This window comes from Dreissena polymorpha, chromosome 8, assembly GCF_020536995.1.
Source record: "Dreissena polymorpha isolate Duluth1 chromosome 8, UMN_Dpol_1.0, whole genome shotgun sequence".
Classification (NCBI taxonomy): Eukaryota; Metazoa; Mollusca; class Bivalvia; order Myida; family Dreissenidae; genus Dreissena; species Dreissena polymorpha.
In genome coordinates, this window is record NC_068362.1 from 4513692 (window position 1) to 4533445 (window position 19754).

Sequence of the window (19754 nt, forward strand, 5' to 3'; positions counted from 1 at the left end):
CAAGTCAACGTAAACAACCCTTGCTTAACGTAAATCTACTCAGGTGAGCGACCTCTTGTTTATTTTTTTGCGTTGGATGGAGGCTTTATGATAAAATATTACTTTAAAATGACTTATAAAAGCTTGATATTAAGTGTGTGTGTTTTTTTCTTAAAATTACATGAGTGGTTTCGTAAATTAGTGGATTTTTCATTTTAGGAGAAAAAAATATGTGCTTTTTAATTTATGTATTGGCTAACCTACACAATGAAAATTAATGTCCCTCGAATTATTATGATTGTGCAGTACTTAATATATTTCTCTTGCATGAATATAGTTTTTGTGTATGTAGCAATTAGCAGTAAGCTGGTGGATATCTATCCAAACTCTTACTCTTTACTTCAATAGCTATTTTTTGTTTTTGAAGTTGATTATGTGTTCAAATTTTCTGATTGGTGTGCCCTGTAAGCTTGCCTTTCATGATAGAGATGAAATCCTTCATTGTCTTTGTAGTATATTGTAATAATCCATCCTGATAAATGTAGCATAGTATTTTCAAAATAGTAAGTTGAAAGTTCAGATTTTCAATTCAACACTTGAATAGAAAAACTTTATATTTAAAAATAAAATAATAACATAAAATTATGAGAAAAATAGGTTAAATTTAAACTTATATTTCAAGAAGTAACATTAATATTAACAAATACTAACTTTTAAACAATCATTATTAAATCAGTATACTAGCTGTTGCATGTATTAAATATAAATAATTTTGTGTTATATGTATTGATTATTGCTTTAATTTTCTACCGTATTATTGTGTTTATTTTTTATGTAATGTTCATGTACATAAACTACACTTAGTATGTTATTTGGTAACACATATATTTGTTAATAATTATTATCATGTTACTTTGACAAAAATATAATATACCTTACTTACTTATCAGACTATCATATTAGTTAAAACATATTGCCCCTACTGAGTGGGAAGTATCAGAAATTGCCCTTTTCCGTCCCATTGTTGTCTAAGTCACTAATTGGTCAAACATTGGAAAAGCATTGTTTCCATTTTAGAGATAACATTAAAGACTCAATTGTGTTTAAACTTTGTCTAACTACTTCTTGACAACGTCTTGACAGAAGTCGAATCTTGATACACGTGTGTTCAACAACTAAGGCAATTCTTAACAAAAGATTGTTACATAAGGTTTCAACTTTTGGTAACTTAATCTTGATGAAACGTGGTCAGAATATTAATTTTTACAAGTTCTTGGCCGTGTTGTAAGCATGGTCATGTTGGTAAAAAACTAGGTCAACAGGTCAGATTTTAGAAAAAGCCTGTTACCCTTCTGGAAGCCAAATTATTATTCAACCTTAATAAAACTTGATCAGGAGGTTTTATTTTTTGCAATATCAAGGTTGTTTTTGAAAATCTGTGCAATATGGGGTAAAACTATTTCATAAGGTTAAGTCTTTGGCAATGGTGAACCTTGAACTCAAGCTAGCGCTTCAGGTTTATCATTGCTTTCTTATTTTCTACATTGTTTAAATCTGGGTCTGTTTTTTGGTACAACAGTTCATTTGCTATTTCTTATTTAATCTGACATACAGAGATTAGTTGCATAATGAAATTGATTAAGTTTATGTATTTATGAAGTATCAGCATAACAGATATTTTGCATGCAGAAACCAACCATTTTATATTATGTTACTTTATTAAAGACATTTTTAGGAATGCAATATTGAATCATTGAGAAAACTTTTGAATTGATACCAATATTTTTGTTACTTTTTAAATTCGTTCTTTCCTAAGTATTGTGAATGTGTAAATGTTTTTGTGCCGATTTGTTAGGAACAATCATGTTTCCCATTGTTATAGACATTAATTTATATTAAAAAAAACTGACTTCATTTAATTTGTTTTACCATAAATGTTGCAATTTTTCAGTCCCCCAATTCGCAGGCACGTTCGATGAAGGGAACCAAGTTTTTACATTTTTCAGAGAAACTGCTCTCGAGTTCCCAGATCCGTCAGTGAAACAAACATACGCCAGAGTTGCTAAAGTGTGCAAGGTAGGTTTTCCATCGTTGCACTTCTCATATCATACACACACACACACACACATTACACCCAAATCATACAAATTATTCCCAGAGAAGAGTATTGTGAACATCGTAACACAAACCGATAAAGGTGAGTTATTGCTATCACCCTCTGTCCGGAGTTGTCAGATGTGCAATGTCATCTTTAAGCTCTTGATGCCATATTTGTTAATCATTGTTTATGAATGTTTGTCAGGATTTTTATCTGGACAATAGCTTAGCTGTGCCTGAATCTGGGTCACATGCATCTAAAAACTTGGCAACTGGTTTGAATATTAGAAAATGCGAGTTACCAATCTAGAGGCCACATTTTTTACTCAATCTTCATGCATCTTGGAAAGAATGTTAATTTAGACATAGCATGCATGCCGAGTTTGAATCGTGGTCATATGCGTCCTAAAACTTGGGGCCACGTTTATGACTCAATGAAATTAAACTTGTTTACAATGTCTACATAGTACTATATAGTCCATCAACACAAGGGTACTATCGGTTTGCCCTTAATTAGTATGTCCAAAATGTTTGATGCATATTTATTAGGTTTGTACCAAAGTTGTGGAGAATGTATCGAAAAGCTGTGGAAAGGTGTTACCGTTTTAGTAGCTATATGAACTGACACACATTGACCAGCAATATGTTTGTAATTGCAGCAAGACCTTGGTGGTGGCTACATGAACAATACTAAATGGCTGTCATTCCAGAAGGCAAGACTTAATTGCTCGCTGCCGGGCCGTGACCCATACTACTTTGATTATCTCTGTAAGAATTGACCTGTACAAAGTTGACCATTACTACTTTAATGATCTCTGTGAGAATTTACCCTTAAAAAATTGGCCAGCTTTGATGATCTTTGAAAGAATTAACCAGCGCTACTTTGATTGTAAGAATTTACTCATACTACTTTGATCATCTTTGAAAGAATTAACCAGTACTACTTTGATTATCTCTGTTAGACTTCACTCATACAATTTGATTATCTCTGAAATAATTGACCCTTTCTAATTTGATTAACTCTCTTAGAATTGACGTATGCTTTTATGATGATCTCTCTTCTGTTAGAATTGATCTATACTATAAGATGATATCTGCAACAATATATCAAGGCAATACAAAAATAATTAAGTAATCATGACTCAATTTAAAACACCAGTAATAGAAGAAGAAGCATCTCTTACTATCAAATAATTGTTATTTTTGCAGATGATATCTTCAAAAGTGGAGACCAATACTTTGGGCTTTTTGTCAAGCATGGGTATGTACGACAGAAGAAGTACAATTACTACATCTTTTCCCAACTTTGTTTGTAAATGAAACTATATTTTAATGCCGACAAGAAACACTGTTTGGCATCCCTTTAATCAGCTTGGGCTGTGTCATTTTTTTCGTATGTCATTTGTTGTTTCGGGGTTTACAGCCCTTCTGTGGCAAAGGCTGCATTATGTTAATATATTGGCTGTGTTTTGAACCTCGGGTTAAATAAAAAGAAAGAATGACCATATTCTTCATGAACGCTTAAATGTGAAATAAAAGCTACATGGATTACATTAACCAAGAACAATACTGTTTTACCCTTCCTGAGCACGACTCATGGTGAGCTTTTGCGATAATCATTTGTCTGTTGTTTGTCGTGCGTTATCTGTTGTGAATTTTCAACATTGACCTTGGTAACACTATAGAAGCCACATTTACTGCTCAAATTTCATGAAGATTGGTCAGAACATTTTGGTCTTTGCTGGCTTTGAAACTGTGTCGTATGGGGTGAAAAACAAGTCAGCAGATCAAATGAGAAAAACATCTTGTGAACACTCTAGAAGTCATTTATTTTGTATAATCGTCATAAAACTGGCTAAGAACATTTGTTTTATTCAATCTTGGCTGAATTTGAAAATGGCTCCAGCCTGTTAAAGACATAGCCACTATGGCCTTATATTGCCAAAGGGATTCCTTGTGAATACTTTAGAAGTCAAACTTGTTGTCAAAACATCCTGATACTTTCCCAAATTATACGCAAAAGTCCATTTCATCCAGTCCATTGGACATAATGTTATGCAGGGAGTGATAGAGTTTTTATTATATACCTTGTTAACACTCTATAAGTCACATTTTTAATATAATATTCATGAAACATACTTGAATCATTTCTTTTAATGATATCTTTGCCGATTTTGACGATGGTTTCAGTTCGTAAAAAAAACATTACCCCGACGGAGCGGGGAATTTTTCTTTATATTTCTATAGTAAACCCTTGTAAAAACTCTTTATGCCTCATTTTACGTCCTGTTATAACTTAATAAATAAATAAATATACAGCTTTTTTTCACTGTGCCAAGTTTTTGTTAGATTGTAAATTGTATGCTGTGGTATGTCAGTTCTAAACATTTGCCTTGTGAAAAACAAGGGGCAACATTATTGGCAAATCGTCTTTGTCGTTAAAATTTACATAATTTTTTTCTATGTGATAACTCGGCTTAGTCCTGTACTTGAACATGTTGTGTCAAAAACTAGATCAGCATGTTAACTTGCTTAGGAAATTATTTTGCTAAGGAGATTTTTTTGTAATGATATCTATGTTAAGCAAGAAGTCATGTTTTCAGCTCATCTGAACTCTTCCTTCCTCAAAGGTCAATGTCACACTTAAGACTTTAAAGATAAGCATTAAACAGATTGTTAACACAGTTAACTTTGACATTGATCATAATATTTGAATATTAACTTTCTAAACCTGTCCAACAATGACAACAATGAGAAGACTTCATTTCATGCGAAACAGTTTGTACACATGAAAGGGTAAAGAAGCTTGGTCAGAAGTAAAATTTATCAAACCAACTTTGCAGTACGGCCCGCCATAGTCTTTGGCCCAATTGTTTACACTTTTTCTCCTCTATAAGTTTGAATTTATATTTATTTAGGCATTACTATATCAAAATCCTTGGGCTTATACAGATTCCATTGAGTCCTTTTTCTGGCATGAATCATTACTCAGTGTCTGTGTTAAGATCACAAGAACAGTCCCTGAGTGGGGATCGAATATGGTACCTCTCAGTCACTGGGGTCAAACCATTGCCCAGTATTATGTACACGTTTGCACTCATCTCAGAAGATTAGATTTAAGATTCCACTCAGATGAGTATTGAGAATATCTGACAAAGCATAAATAATCTCAAATCTCAGCGATGAGACATATGCACATATTCTTCCTTAAACTTAATACACAAAAAACAAATTGAACATGATTATCAAACATATCTGAGGTATTGAGAAAAAAATATAAAATTGTGGCAGAATATTTACTTTAGTATGTTCATGATACTAGGGTCAAACCTATGACATTATTAGGACTGTGCGTCCTCCACTATTGTAGTTGTTTGTGTTCACTTGCAGGGCTGACCTCAACTCCTCAGCCATCTGTATGTTCAGCAAGTCACGAATAGAGGAGTCCTTCAACGGCAGGTTCAAGTACAAGGATGGTGATGTCTGGAAGCCAGTTCCGGATAACCTCAATCCTAATCCAAGACTTGATAATGTAAGATAGTCCTAATGTACATAAATAAAAACATGTACCTTTGGATACAATTGATAGGTCCTTGTAAACAGTCAAATTCAAATTGCAACAAATCCATAAACTACACCTTAATTTCAAGTGTTATAAATGTTTAAGCCTTTGTTAATAATTAGGTTAATCTTAACCCATGTCCCTTGTGTAAACATGTCAAACAAACTGCCTTTTGCCACTGTCAATGTACATACATGTAGCATGTTAAACTATTTTTCCAACTTCCAGTGTACAGCCCACGATTCTAATGCGGCCATATTTGAAAACCGTGTTTCGGAATATCAGCTAATGGACAAGAACGTGGATATGGAATACGAGGGCCCGATATTCTACAAGCATGGTGTACAGTTCATGAAGATCGTGGTCGGGCCAGAGTTCAATAAAAGTAGAAACATCTATTTGGCTTCAGGTAATAGAGCCATCGAAGTTTTGAAAATGTTAAATGTATTTATATGCCTGGCTGTATGTCCATCCGTCCATTTTTCCTTACATTATTAACCTATGTTATAACATTAATGATTCTTGTCGTGAATGTGGTCTTTGAACACTTTCAACACACCCACTCCACCATTTCATTTTTACCTACTTTTGGACATAAACTTGTTTAGAAGATCCAAAGTATTTGTTATTCCAAACAAATGCTCCCAAAATAATGCTTTTTTAGTCCAACATCAATAATGCTTACTACAAATATTTGATACTTGCATGGATGATGTCTTTACACTTAGGCTTAACATCCCATTACGTATAACCTATTTTTTCCATCCAACTCTCAGCAAACTCTGTGACCACATTTTGACCTTGGCATTGACCTAAATTGGGATTAACACATATTAAAATTGGTCAATTAATCGATACTTACAAGGCTTTCACCAGAGGCATCAGTGTTTGTTGAACGCAGAATCGTGTTTGTATAATATCTTTGAGAATATCCTACACAATGATGTTCAGTACAAAGGCCATATATAACAAGAGCACCGCCTTGCGTGTGCAGACCGCTCATCTATTTTCTTTTTAAAGGTGAAGGGACTCTCAATTTCAATCACAAAGGAGGGAGGGGTGGAGTGAAGAGGGGTGTATAGTGTGGGGATGTGGACATTTATTACATTATCTTCCAAAAATGCGAAAAAAATGCAAAAAAAAATAAGTTCGGGGTTGGGGGGTGGGGGGGAGGGGATTCTTGGGTGCGATGGTTGGACGGTTTTTCAAAAATAAAATAATAAAAATAAATATTTGTGTTTTTTAACCGTTTCAAAAAAAATGGGGGGGGGTGGGTGGGGGGGTAAAGTGTGAGGGTGTGGTGGTCATTTGTGATATGATCTTAAAAAAAATAGGGGGGGGGGGGAGGATTCGGGGGGGGAAGCGGGGGAGAGTATCAATCAAATCTAATCATAAATAAAAAAGTTGTGGCAATTTTAGCAAAATTAAATAATTTGACCTTGAGAGTCAAGGTCATTCAAAGGTCAAGGTAAAATTCAACTTGCCAGGTACAGAAACCTCATGATAGCATGAAAGTATTTGAAGTTTGAAAGCAATAGCCTTGATATTTTAGAAGTAAAGTGGATCGAAACACAAAATTTAACCATATATTCAAAGTTACTAAGTCAAAAAAGGGCCATAATTCCGCAAAAATGACAACCAGAGTTATGCAACTTGTCCTTTTACTGTACCCTTATGATAGTTTGCGATTGTTCCAAGTATGAAAGCAATATCTATGATACTTTAGGGGTAAAGGGGACCAAAACACAAAACTTAACTAAATTTTAAATTTTCAAAGTATAAAGGGCCCATAATTCCGTCCAAATGCCAGTCAGAGCTACATAACTTTGCCTGTATTTACAGATAAGGGAAGAGTGCACGACATTTTTATGAAGACATTCCCCAGCGGCAAGCCGAGATGTATTGAAAATGCTGTGTACAAGCCTTTGAAGAAAGATGCTCCTATATGGGACATGAAACTTGAGGTTTGCAATCTTGATAATGTTACTTATGAGCCTCGCTCTGGGAAAACAGGGCATAATGAATGTGTGTAAAGTGTGGTCCCATATTAGCCTGTGCATTTCGCACAGTCTAATCAGGCATGACACTCTCCACCTATACTGGATTTTTGCTAAGATGATCCTTCAATTAAAGAACAAAAGAGTGAAAATAGTCATATTTGATAAGACTTTGTATACTGCATAGGTTAATCTGGGGCGACACTTTACGCTCATTCAAAAAGCCCCATTTCCCAGAGTGTGGCGAATATCTAAAGATAGAGACTATATTTCGGTAATGAAAGGTCCTATTAAACTGATACTCTCACTTGTCTTGTGGGTTTTTTGAAGATTATAAATGAAACATAATTTAAGTCATTCAGTGAAATAAAAATACTTTAATTTAATGTTTTTATTTGAGAATATAAAAAAAATGGACGGTTTGCTTTAGCCTCATTACACTTAGCTTGTATTGTGTTAACAATATTACATAATCATGATTGCAAATTGTTGTGTGATATTGTAGTTGGGGAAAAATGCTATAATTTTTGGTATTGTTGTTGTTAAATTATATCTTTTATTTTGATTGTTTGTGTTAATACTTAAAAGTCAATAATAATTAGGTCATACTTTTCATAATATCATACTAATGTTCAATATTACGTATAGAAAAATGATAAAACCTTCCCATTTCAAATGACAGATAGGGAATGATTAATTTCTTAATTACTGGTTTTCTCAATTGATTTACGTCATAGATTGATCTAAAATGTTTGTGATAGTGTTTCTTGATAGAACAATTAGAAAACGTATCTGGTTACTTAGTAGATATACACATTTTACAAGTAATATGAGGATCATGAATTTTTTTTATTTGCCGAACGTATCTTAATTTGTATATTTATCTAATATTTTTAAACCTGTATATGTCAAATATAGCAGTAATTAAATTAATTTGAATTAATTATTTAATAATAATTTCAAAGATCACATTAAAATAAAATTACTCTAGTGTAAGAACTTAACTTTAAGTAGGGTACATGTATAAGATGAATGAATTATCTGAATAAAGCCCATTATATAATAATTAAGAAAGATTAGTGATGAACATGAGCACAAACCTTTCAGGCCTTCATGAGTAAATGTTTCATCGGAGCTGTTTTAACCCTTTCCCACTTAGAGTCAAAGTGAAACTGGCTTTGTGCAAACAACATAAAACCAGAACAGCCTGCGAGTTACTGTCTGTTCAGGTTTTATGCTGTTTGCTGCTCATCAGTATCTAAGGTTTGGAGATAAAGCCTTATACACTTGAATCTAGTAAGAAATGCTTTAAATAAAATATAGCGTTCTGAGGGACTACACATGTGTGAAAATACATTAATAAGTGGTTAAGGGTTAAAACAGCAAAACATCCAAATTAACCAAAAAGCGAAGGTTACAGTGATCTCTATCCGCTTTCAATTTTCTTCTCTCAAGAGTTCAAACCTGTACCTGGGCACCGATCATGAAGTGGTGAAATTCGACCTGACAAACACCTGCGCAAAAATGGCTAAATGTGACGCATGCGTGTATAACACTCTGTGTGCATACTGCAATAACTTTTGCGATGTCAGGTAGGGAGCTTCACATTTTGCAGTTATCAGTGTTTGAAATTGTAGGCAAAATTTAGTCATACCAGCTCAAGCTTCAAGGTCACGATTCAAGGTCAAATAGTTGTGCCATTGAATGTCCCCAGGCATCTCATATACCTATTGAAGGATTTTCATGAATCTAATTCGAAAGATTTGGTCAATGAGATGCTAGGCAGAATGCATGGGTTCAATGTCAAGTTCACACGATTACAGTTTTGAATTAAAATGTAAATGATGAAATTGGGAATGTGTAAAGCAATGAAAATCTTGTTTTGTGGCATAGTCAAAATTCTTGTTTTTTTCGTGAAGGTGTTTTTTTTCATGTTCATTTTTCTTATAACTAATCATTACATATATTCACCATCTAATTTGTCTCATAGTCAATATGTCAGGTGCTTGACAGAAAATGAAAATTTATCATAGCAAAAGAATATCTGAGTGTGTTGTCTTAGGACCACCGTAGTTATCTATGCCATTTAAAGTATGTTCATGAAACTTTTTTTAATTCAATATAAGACATACAATGTATACATGTATATGATCATAAAACAAAGTGATATCATGTAGCAGCAATAATATTCACACATTTTATACAATATATGCTAATATATAGGTGTTTTTACACACACACAAACAGAATAGTTATGAATAAGGATGAGTTGCATAAAGTGGGTAGAAAGCATACTGGACTAGTTTATAAAAGTTTAATGTGTTTCCATTTTTGTTAAAATGTATGAAGTGTATGATTGTTTAGGGCAATTTATTTTTTAATTTGAATCTTCAGTTTTAAATAATTGATAAAACAATTCATTGTGGGTATTTGTTTTCTGTATTTCATGCTGAATATAAAATATTTCATTAATATAATTATGTAATTCACAGCGTTATTAACCTCTTGTATTTACTCCTAAACTGTTGTCTAAGAGAGATAGTTTTACATTTAATTGTTGTTTCTCTAGAAAGGTTGTCAATTGATTCAATAGAGATTGAATATGTTTACACTCCCAGAAAATTGGATCCCAGATTTGTGTTGGATAGGTTACACTCAAAAAGATGTTATTTCTAGCTATGATTCTCTTGATGTATTTATATTGAAAAAAAATCAGTGTGCTATCAGTAGTTGATTTAAATGGCATGACAAATATTTGTTTCCAATTAAATTCTTATTTCTCCAAGAAGGTTTTGCCATTTAGTTTGAGCTTTGGAGATTTCGGCAGGGGTTTTAATTTGAAGTGTGTAAAATATTTTGTTCGTTTTGTTTTGTTTTGCAATTATGTTTTCTACGAATGTTTTTTGAGTACATGGTGTGTTATGTGTATTGGTTTCAGCTTTAATATGTGTGGGTATACTTTTGATCAATGTGTAGTACATCAGGTAATTACTTGTAGGTATTCCGAATATTTAACTTAAGTTATCAAAAGAATACAAGTCGTTCATTCTGTAGTCGTACAATTGATCTACATATTGAATGTTTCTTTCGAACCAATGTTTATAGAAAAACGTTTTATTGTTAGTAGTTATGTCTTTATTGTTCCATAGAATGATTTTACTGTTTATTTTGGTTTCTAAATTATGAATAACTTTACACCATGCGGATAGAACATTCGATAGAAAACTGTTTTTGATTGAAATTTTATCTAAGATATTATTGTCGATATTACATTCAAAAAGTAAAGAGTCACAATATGTTTTAGAATTTTCTGGTAGAATAATTTCTATTTACTCGTATTGGTATTATCTAGATATATTTTAACCCAATTGCATTTGATTGCATTCAGGAATGAATCTATATCCGTTAGTATGATACCTCCATATTCTACTGATTGAATTAATTGAGTTCACTAAATTTTATCAGGTTTACCGTCCAATATGAAATTAAATATTTCTAATTTTATATCTTCAATAATATCATTTGGTGGGTTTGGGAGAACTGTTAGTGTATACATTAATTTAGGGAGTGCAAACGTTTTAAACACGGTGTTTTTTCCGATTAGTTTAAGTTTACGATACTGCCATGATTTCAAACAATTTTTTAATTTTTGTTGTTTAGGCAATATGTTTTTTAGAATTGTTTAATTTTAATTGTTTGTACAGTATTCTAAACGTTGTTGCCGTATCTGATATCCAGTTGAATTTCATTTATTTTTTAAGATGAGTATTACTTTGTTTAAATTTTCCTACTCGTAGCACAGTACATTTACTTTTATTTAGTTTAAGTCCCGATGCCATTCCAAAAAGGGCTAGCGATTCTAAAAGATTATTGAATGAGTCACTACTGTCCTTTAAAAAAATAAGTTGAATCGTCAGCAAATAGGGACTGTTTAATTGCTTCGTCAGGTTCTAGCGATAGTCCATGTTTATGTTTATTTGATTGGATATAGTGTGATAGATATTCGATGCATATAATAAATAGAGAGGATGAAGGTGGACATCCCTGTCTTACCCCTCGTTCGATGATAAAACTGCTTGAGAAAAAGCCATTGTTAATTATTATATTGTTAATATCGGTATAAAATAGTTTAACCCATTTAATTAGACTTTCACCGAAATTCATATTTTCTAAGCAAGAGAACATAAACGAATGGTCTAGTGAGCCGAAAGCCTTTTCGAAGTCTGCAAAGAAAATGAGGCCAGAATTGTTTGGTTGGTTGAAATAATGTTTGCATTTTTGTATTAGATGAACGTTTTCACCAATGTAACGTCCTTTAATGAAACCAGATTGAGATCTTGAAATAATGTTCAACATGCTGTGCACGTGCTCGTAGTATTATTCCAGTGAGATGTGTATGATAAATTCCTTCTAATACTTGTTTTTTTTATGTTATTTCATTTCCAATGTCTTTGTTATCGTTTGTGTTTGTTTCATGTAGTTTTTTTTCAAGTGTTTCAATGATTTTGATGGTTTCATTTTCTAGTTTGTGTGTTTCTTTTTTGTAAATGATGTGTATCTAATTGTTGTGTTACGTATATTTCCTTCAATTATCTCCCATAAGGTGTTTGGGTTCGCATCTTTATTATTTTGAACTGTATTGAATATTTCTTGTTTTATTTGCGTTTGAAATTGTGTATCTAATAAGAGGCTGTTGTTAATTTTAAAGTATCCTGGGCCTCTTTCAGGTTGTATTCTGTGTAGTTTAAGTTCAACTAGAGAGTGGTCAGTCATAAATCCTGGTTTTATGCTGCATGTGTCAATAATGTTGCAAAGTGACTCAGATATCAAAAAATAGTCTAATCTACAAACTATTGTTGGTTTTGTGTTTGAGTGCTAGGTGAATTTGCTTTCGTTTGGGTATACCGTACGCCAGATGTCTATCATATTGTAGTTTTCAATTATGTTATTTGAAATATTTCTATTTTTAGGATGAGTATAAAGGTTTTCCTTCTTTTTATCTAATAATGGGTTAAGAAAAGTATTGAAATCACCACCGATTATAATGTTTTTATCTTGGTCATTAATTATAAAGGATTGTAATGTATCGTAAAATGTGGAATCATCTATGTTGGGGCAGTAAACGTTGATTTATGTTTATTGTGTTTCGTGTATTTTAATATCTATACTTGCTGAGATAGATTTCTCCGCCCCATTCATCCTTTAAGGTGTGTGCTAAAATATGTGTCAAGACACTTTCTTGTAATAGGCATATACTTTTTTTTTCGTCTAACCATTTGAAGATTTTTACGCGTTTGTCTTTATTGTTTAGCCCTTTTACATTAAAAACACATAATTTAATCATTTAAAGAGGTGGAGGGTAATGTAAATGATAATTTATGCGTGCTTGTCCAGTTAGTTTCTATTTTAAAACATGTCCAGATGGTTTTTATTATAAGACATAAGATGTCCATACATACAAACAAAAATAGAAAACTGAAAATAGGGATACAAACGATGAATATTCCATAGAAATGAAGAAATAAAAAGAAATAATCACAAAAGTGAAAAAAGAACACAATTAACGACTGGTCACCAATAGAGATATAAAAAAGCATTTGTATAAACTACATATAGTGGACGGAAACAAAAAAAACCTATAAATTATGAAGAACATAAAAGTAAAAAAGACAATATGTGTATCGGTAGCTTGCCTAAACATTACAAAGATATACAGACATATGCAATCAGTAAATAGTTATTTTCAGAATTATTTTTCGAAAAGTTATGTTTAAATAGAGTATTTTTCGTAACATTTTTAGAGCAGATATCAATCAATACAATGTTATAAAACTCTATTAAGTTGATTTAATTTTTCACTAACAACATGTATTATATTTATGCTGTCTTATTCTCCTTTTTTAAATGCAGATATTAGCTTTTACAATGTCATTAAGAAATATTTTTTGTATTTATATAAAAAATCACTTAATGTTCTACTTTTGTAATTCTTGTGTAAGATTATTGTTATTTTCATGTCATCATAAGTGCATAACAATAACGTATAAATGACATAGACTATTTACACATTTATACATGTAATAGTAGCATTTACTAAAGATTCGATAATGCGCTTGTTACGTGCGTAAGATGGTGTATCAAAGTACAATGCTAACACTATCGTATATGAACTATATACATTTTGGATTATATGCACACAGAAATTCATGTCATACATGTAATAATGGTACTACATATCTTAATTTAAATCGTAAAACGCCGATTACCCGTATATATTATCAGATAAAACGTACGAAAATACACAAGTTTGATACGCATTTCATTTGAAATACCATATATAATACAGAGTTTCATTGATTAAAACACTAACACACAAAAACCACATTATATTTGAGATTGAAATCAGTAAAGGTACACATGTGCTATTTTATAAGAGACTTGTTAAACAGTATTGTTGTTATGTGTCATAAAAATATCAGGTCGATATTACAAAGACATAAGTTTGCTTTATAAGTCAGTCACTATATAATAATCAAACATTAATATAAATAGTTTTATATGATCAACAACTATAATGCATACATTACAACTTGGATTTTTTGTTCCCTAAATGTAATAAGAGCACATGTACATGATATTTATAAAATAGTAACATGTATGTAATTTTAACCTTTATTGAAAGAGTTATATAAGGATCATAAGATGTAAATACATGCTTTGTTTTGATTAGATAGTATGATCAGATATTAGTCCTACTTTGCAGAATCTGTGTAGTTATAAAAATTTAAAAGAGAAAGCAAAAATTTGACAACCCTGTTATTTTTTGCAGGAATTTTCTTTAATTGACACTTACATTTGTTTTGATTTTCGTGTATAAGTATAATTATTACTCTTACAGAAAAATAAGGGTTTCACAAGCGTGATATGTTTTCTTAACAAATGTCACTCATCTATATAGGAAAAGCAAGGTTGAACTCGGAAGGACAATGATACTGAATAGGACAGTGTAATTGTATTTAACATCCAGATTTCACTCAACACCGCAAAAAAAGCTTCATATGAAAGCGAAAATGAAGCAAGCGTTTGAAAGAAGTAAGAAGGAAAATAAAAAGATGATCTTAGGTTCTCCATTTCGTATACACTCAAACACCATGACTGGTTTCACATTAACAAATTAAATAAACAATCTTTGCATTGTAGCTATCTAAGTGCATAAATTAAACATCTTATTACATTTTCATGAATCTTGGCCCAAATGTTTTGTTCATTCGGACAATGGGTAGAAGCCATAAGACAGTAACTTGAACTCCAAGCCATGTAACTCTTAGAGGTTAAATGTTTTGGAATGTATTTCCCTGTCTATTCTTTATCCACTGTGCTCTTTAAAGGGTTTGTCTGAAACTTGCATCAATAGTAATCCTTAGGCAGTAAGCAGCGAGAAGAAGCCATGTGGCAGTTACGCCAGTACAAGGTCAGGGTCACATGTTTTAATGTTAAAAGGAATACTGGGACAAAAAGCTGTCAAGCAGACTGCCTTGTAAACATGAATTCATTTTTAACTACACGTATTACAGATTATTGATTAATTTCGGTATCGGTGTTGTGTTTGTTGTTTCAGTTCATGTACAGGCACTGGTTACCTTAGAGCAGACCACAACGATGTGCATCAAACTGTCAGCCTAGTGGATATTCTTAAGGATAAACAAATTATTAAAGGTACATTATTTTTTGCAAAAAATATTTGATGGAAAAGGGTATTTAAATTACATAACTTCAGGTGAAAAATCTACAACAGGTTGTGGTCAAATCTTAAATCCACTCTTGTACATTTCCTTTTCTTATATTATACATACTAAAGTGTGTTACTTAAACTTGTTAATAAAACTTTTGTTCTTAAACTAGTTGTTCTATCACTCTTGTTGTATTATATTGATTACAAGAAGTTCTGTTTAAGAAATCAATGATAATTTAACACCTGCTAGGAATAAACAGTGAATTAACAACTTCATTCATTTACCCCAGTCTCTGAGCTTTGGTCACTGTTAATTACCCATTGCAACCATGTTGATGAAACAAACGAGTTTGTGTGATGCTTAATGAGTGCAAATTTTCAGAGCTTGTGTGGCATTGAAAATATTCCTCTGTTGAGCGAATAAATCACGTCAAACGACCCAAACCATGCTTACAATTAAAACTGAATTAATCAACAGCATGCAGCAATATTGCTTGTACATCACTAATTAACCTTGCACCTTAAAATTTAGAAATTTTACATTTAACAAACGCTTCCAGAATCAGCGCGTGCAAAAGAAAACGACGTGTGCACAAGATACCACCGCACAATTAAGGTTTAAGATCACTAATAATTCTAGAACCATCGACATGTCGGGCTACATAACTAATTACCTACCGTTACATCTTTAACCACTATGTATGAGTATTGGTGTTGCTGCATTCTATAAATTCAATATCTTCTTATATATTTATTCTTTTTTACTGTTCATACCCCCACTCTCACTGTACAATATGTGTTGTTGTTGTAAAGTTATCGGCAGTCTCAATATTGTACTTAATATTGTACTTTGTTATATTGCCCATGTTGTATATGTTATACACTTGGGTGAGAAATAAAGTTCTGTTCTGTTCTTCTGTTCTGTTAATAATACAAACGTACTTACCTGTGTCAAGACCTGTCTATTGAGCAATAATTGATTTTTCATAGAAATTATTAAATAATATGATAAAATAGGAAGTTTACTTGGATTTGGAATTCAAAAGTTATGTTGAGAGATAAAGGATGTTCACCACCTAAAATAGAGATTGTTTTACAGCATTTAACAATTAACAAACTTTACATATTTCTTTCAATTTGGATTACATGCATTTTGTGTAGCACACACAAGCATGTTGTGTGTGCTTATTAAACATTTACATGTATATGTTTTTCCCATCAATGGAAATTTTAACATCATCATAGTTATGCCAAATTAAAACTTATTTATGTGATCTTCAAGCGTCAAAAGCCTTAGACTTATTGAAAATGTATTTAGTATAAAAATGTATAAAAATATATATATTGTGGGTAAATATAATTTAATATACCATTTACATCTGTGTATGTAACTGGACTAACCACCACTTCATTTACTGCATTGTAGAGATTACAGAGAGTACAGTGCCCACTTCTCAGACAGCTTTCGTGGGAGTCTGCAGCACACTTCAGATCACGTCACAAAATATCCGCTTCACAGATGTCACTTGGTTTAAAAAAGCAAGCACAGCCAATGGTCGGAAAAGGAGAAGCGATGCAGATGCGTACACTGTTATTGAAGACCCAACTAGAACTGCCACATCTAAATCTGGCAATTTAATTATTTGCAATTTGACAACAAACGATAGTGGCATATATATTGCAAGGAGCACAGACGATGGGCGAATACTGGCAAAGATACAATTGAACGTTCAAACTTCGACAGGTAAGTAGTGTTGATGTGTATTTTTCTTATTGAGAATTGTGTTAGTGTAAAACTGTACATGTCAGTGATTGTATAAAAGAAAAGGGAAAACAGTGAAAGACCATTGTTATAAATCTGTTAATTCCAATTTATAATTTTTAATTTGAATTGTAGATAGATTTAAATGCCATGACTTATTAGATAGAACTTGGTATTCATTATAACCTATCTGACATAAAATACATTTTTATCTTCAGAAAATAAAGACTTAGTGGAAGTTTGGAAACAGGCCGTCGATGATTGGGAAGTATCCTTCAGAAAGTGGCAGGACTGTTATTCAGATTAGTTTGTAAGCTGAATGTGTAGAATTTATATAAGCCTCGATCTAGGAAACCTTGGGATGCATGTGCGTAAAGGGTCTTCCCAGATTAGCCTGTGCATTTGCACAGGCTAATCGGGGACAACACTTTACACACATTCATGTAGCCATGATTTCCCAGAGCGTTGCATATATTTTAAATTCATGTGCTGTTGTATTTATGGCATGATTTGTGTTTAAAGAGTTTAGATCTATTGATGTATTATTTTTAAGTACCAAGACAATAAACACACTTTGTAAAATAAAAAATATGTTTTGTGGAAAGATGATAATTGATGTATCCTTTTGAACATGTGTTTTGACAAAAAGGAGTATGGCTAGTTAAATAAATCAGTAACCGACAGCGTTAGCAGTAAATAGTGTTTCTCCTATTTGAACAGTAGTTATTTTATAAAAGGGGATCATTAACTATTGAAACAGAGAAAATTAATATTTTCATGAGCTCTCACCAGTTACTACTTGACCAAATAGTCACTGCAAATTACAATGTACATGATGTTGATCCATTCCTGCTCCAAAGCAAAGAGAAAATGGGTTAATGCAACCAGCATAAAACCAGAACTGCATGCATATAACTCGCAATCTGTTCAGGTTTTATGCTGTTTGCTGCTCATCAGTATCTTAGGGTTGGAAATGAAGCCTTTAAAACTAAGTATAGTAAGAAAAGTCTCCGATTTAATTAGATGTTCTAAGGAACTACAAATGCGTCATTTGCGTATCCGAGTGCTTAAGGGTAACATCATTCGAGAAAGAAAAGCAGAGAGTGTTCAGACTTGTTGTAAAAACTGTAGTTCTTTTTCAGGAAACCTGTTAAGCCACACGGTCATCCTGATGTGTGTTGTTTACCTTCTGATGTCAGACATCTTGGTCACATCTTACCAACGTCTTATCAAACACTTGAAAATTTCAGAATGTTACCCTGAGATAATTAGATTGCAAATGTCATTAGCAAAGCGAAGGCAGGCTATACTACTCGATCCGGTTCTCATATTGGTTTAGGTCTATGTAAATGTTGTCTTTTTGCTAAAATGGTGTTTCATAATTGCTTTATTTAACTTGAAACAATAACCACAGGATTTAACCCTTTACCACTAAGATACATATTTCGACGCATTTGTGGTCCCTTAGAAAGGAACATTTAATTAAATACCTTTCTTTCTAAATCCATGTTTTTAAGGGTTCATTTCCAACCCTTAGTTACTGATTAGCAGCAAATAGCATAAATCCTATACAGACTGCAAGTTACTCGCAGGCTGTTATGGTTTTATGTTGTTTGCACATAGCCATTTTCACTTCGCATCTGAGTGGGAAGGGTTAAGTTACGAACTAAGCCAAGTTTAAGTGAATATTTTATATTGTTCTTTTTTGCATTTATTATTATACAAATGGGCAATGCTGCCGCCATATCAAACAAGCATGACATGAATCAAGCATGCCAAAGACATTGTTCACTTGCCATAGTGAGTGGGTGAGTGGAATTTAACACTCAAGATAATGCTAGTGGCTTGAAAACAAATTGGACAATTTCGTAGTTTAGGGCAATAACTCTCTTCTGTATGTATAGGGTGATTGCCTTTTGTTCGTTTTTCATGAGTAAACATAAATTCATAAATAATGAAGGGAGTAACATATGACTTCATATATATTGATGGAGGACATTTAGAGTAAGGTCTATGGGTACACATACTGAAACCTTTTCTAAATTATCTTTCGGATTATTTCCTTTTGTTTCTCTTTGAGAAAAACTAATACTTAGTGGGGATCACAGTGACATCCCGTTTTGTGTGTTGATGTGTTTTTTCGTTATTTCGAAATCTATAGAGTATATATTGTGTGATTATGCACATAGATTGCCAAGCAAAGACTTAACACATTTCAAAATCTGTTGGGTGTAAATGTGGTGAAAAGAATTGATGTGTGTACATTCTAATAATTTGTTACCACTTTGTAACTAAACTTCCATAAAACAGATTACCAGTTAAGGGCAAAACAGACTAACAAAATTTTCATCGATGCTTTTTTTCGTTTTACAAAGCTAGCTTAAATATTTGTAACTGTGACTGTGTTGTCTGCATTTGTAACAAATGTTTGCAATTTTGATTATACAGTAATAGAAATTTCATAATAAATGTATGCGTCACTTTCGCTTTGTGTCGCATAGTCACACTATAATTTTAACCTTCAAGTTGTGTCTTGTAGTCACACTTGGTCAGTCTATTTCTGAATTGTAGTAACAATAGTTCAAATAAGGTTAAACCCAAAAGAAGTGTCCTTAAGGATGACAG

General features: G+C 32.4%; 1 protein-coding gene across 2 annotated transcripts in view; it reads left to right on the plus strand.

Moving 5' to 3' along the window:
- LOC127842425 (semaphorin-2A-like) overlaps positions 1–19462 on the plus strand; it is a 45551-nt gene extending 26089 nt beyond the window's left edge. Inside the window, exons 9-19 of one of the 2 annotated variants that reach the window (XM_052371922.1) lie at positions 1931–2055; positions 2736–2844; positions 3286–3337; positions 5467–5608; positions 5867–6047; positions 7481–7602; positions 9091–9227; positions 15254–15351; positions 16794–17111; positions 17348–17439; positions 18272–19462. In XM_052371922.1, coding sequence (XP_052227882.1) covers positions 1931–2055; positions 2736–2844; positions 3286–3337; positions 5467–5608; positions 5867–6047; positions 7481–7602; positions 9091–9227; positions 15254–15351; positions 16794–17111; positions 17348–17436 — 1373 coding nt within the window. In that variant the 3' untranslated portion in view covers positions 17437–17439; positions 18272–19462. Of the gene's footprint in view, positions 1–1930; positions 2056–2735; positions 2845–3285; positions 3338–5466; positions 5609–5866; positions 6048–7480; positions 7603–9090; positions 9228–15253; positions 15352–16793; positions 17112–17347; positions 17997–18271 lie in introns of those variants that run through there. The other variant, XM_052371921.1, reaches the window with a different exon arrangement.
- Positions 19463–19754: the final 292 nt, after the last annotated feature.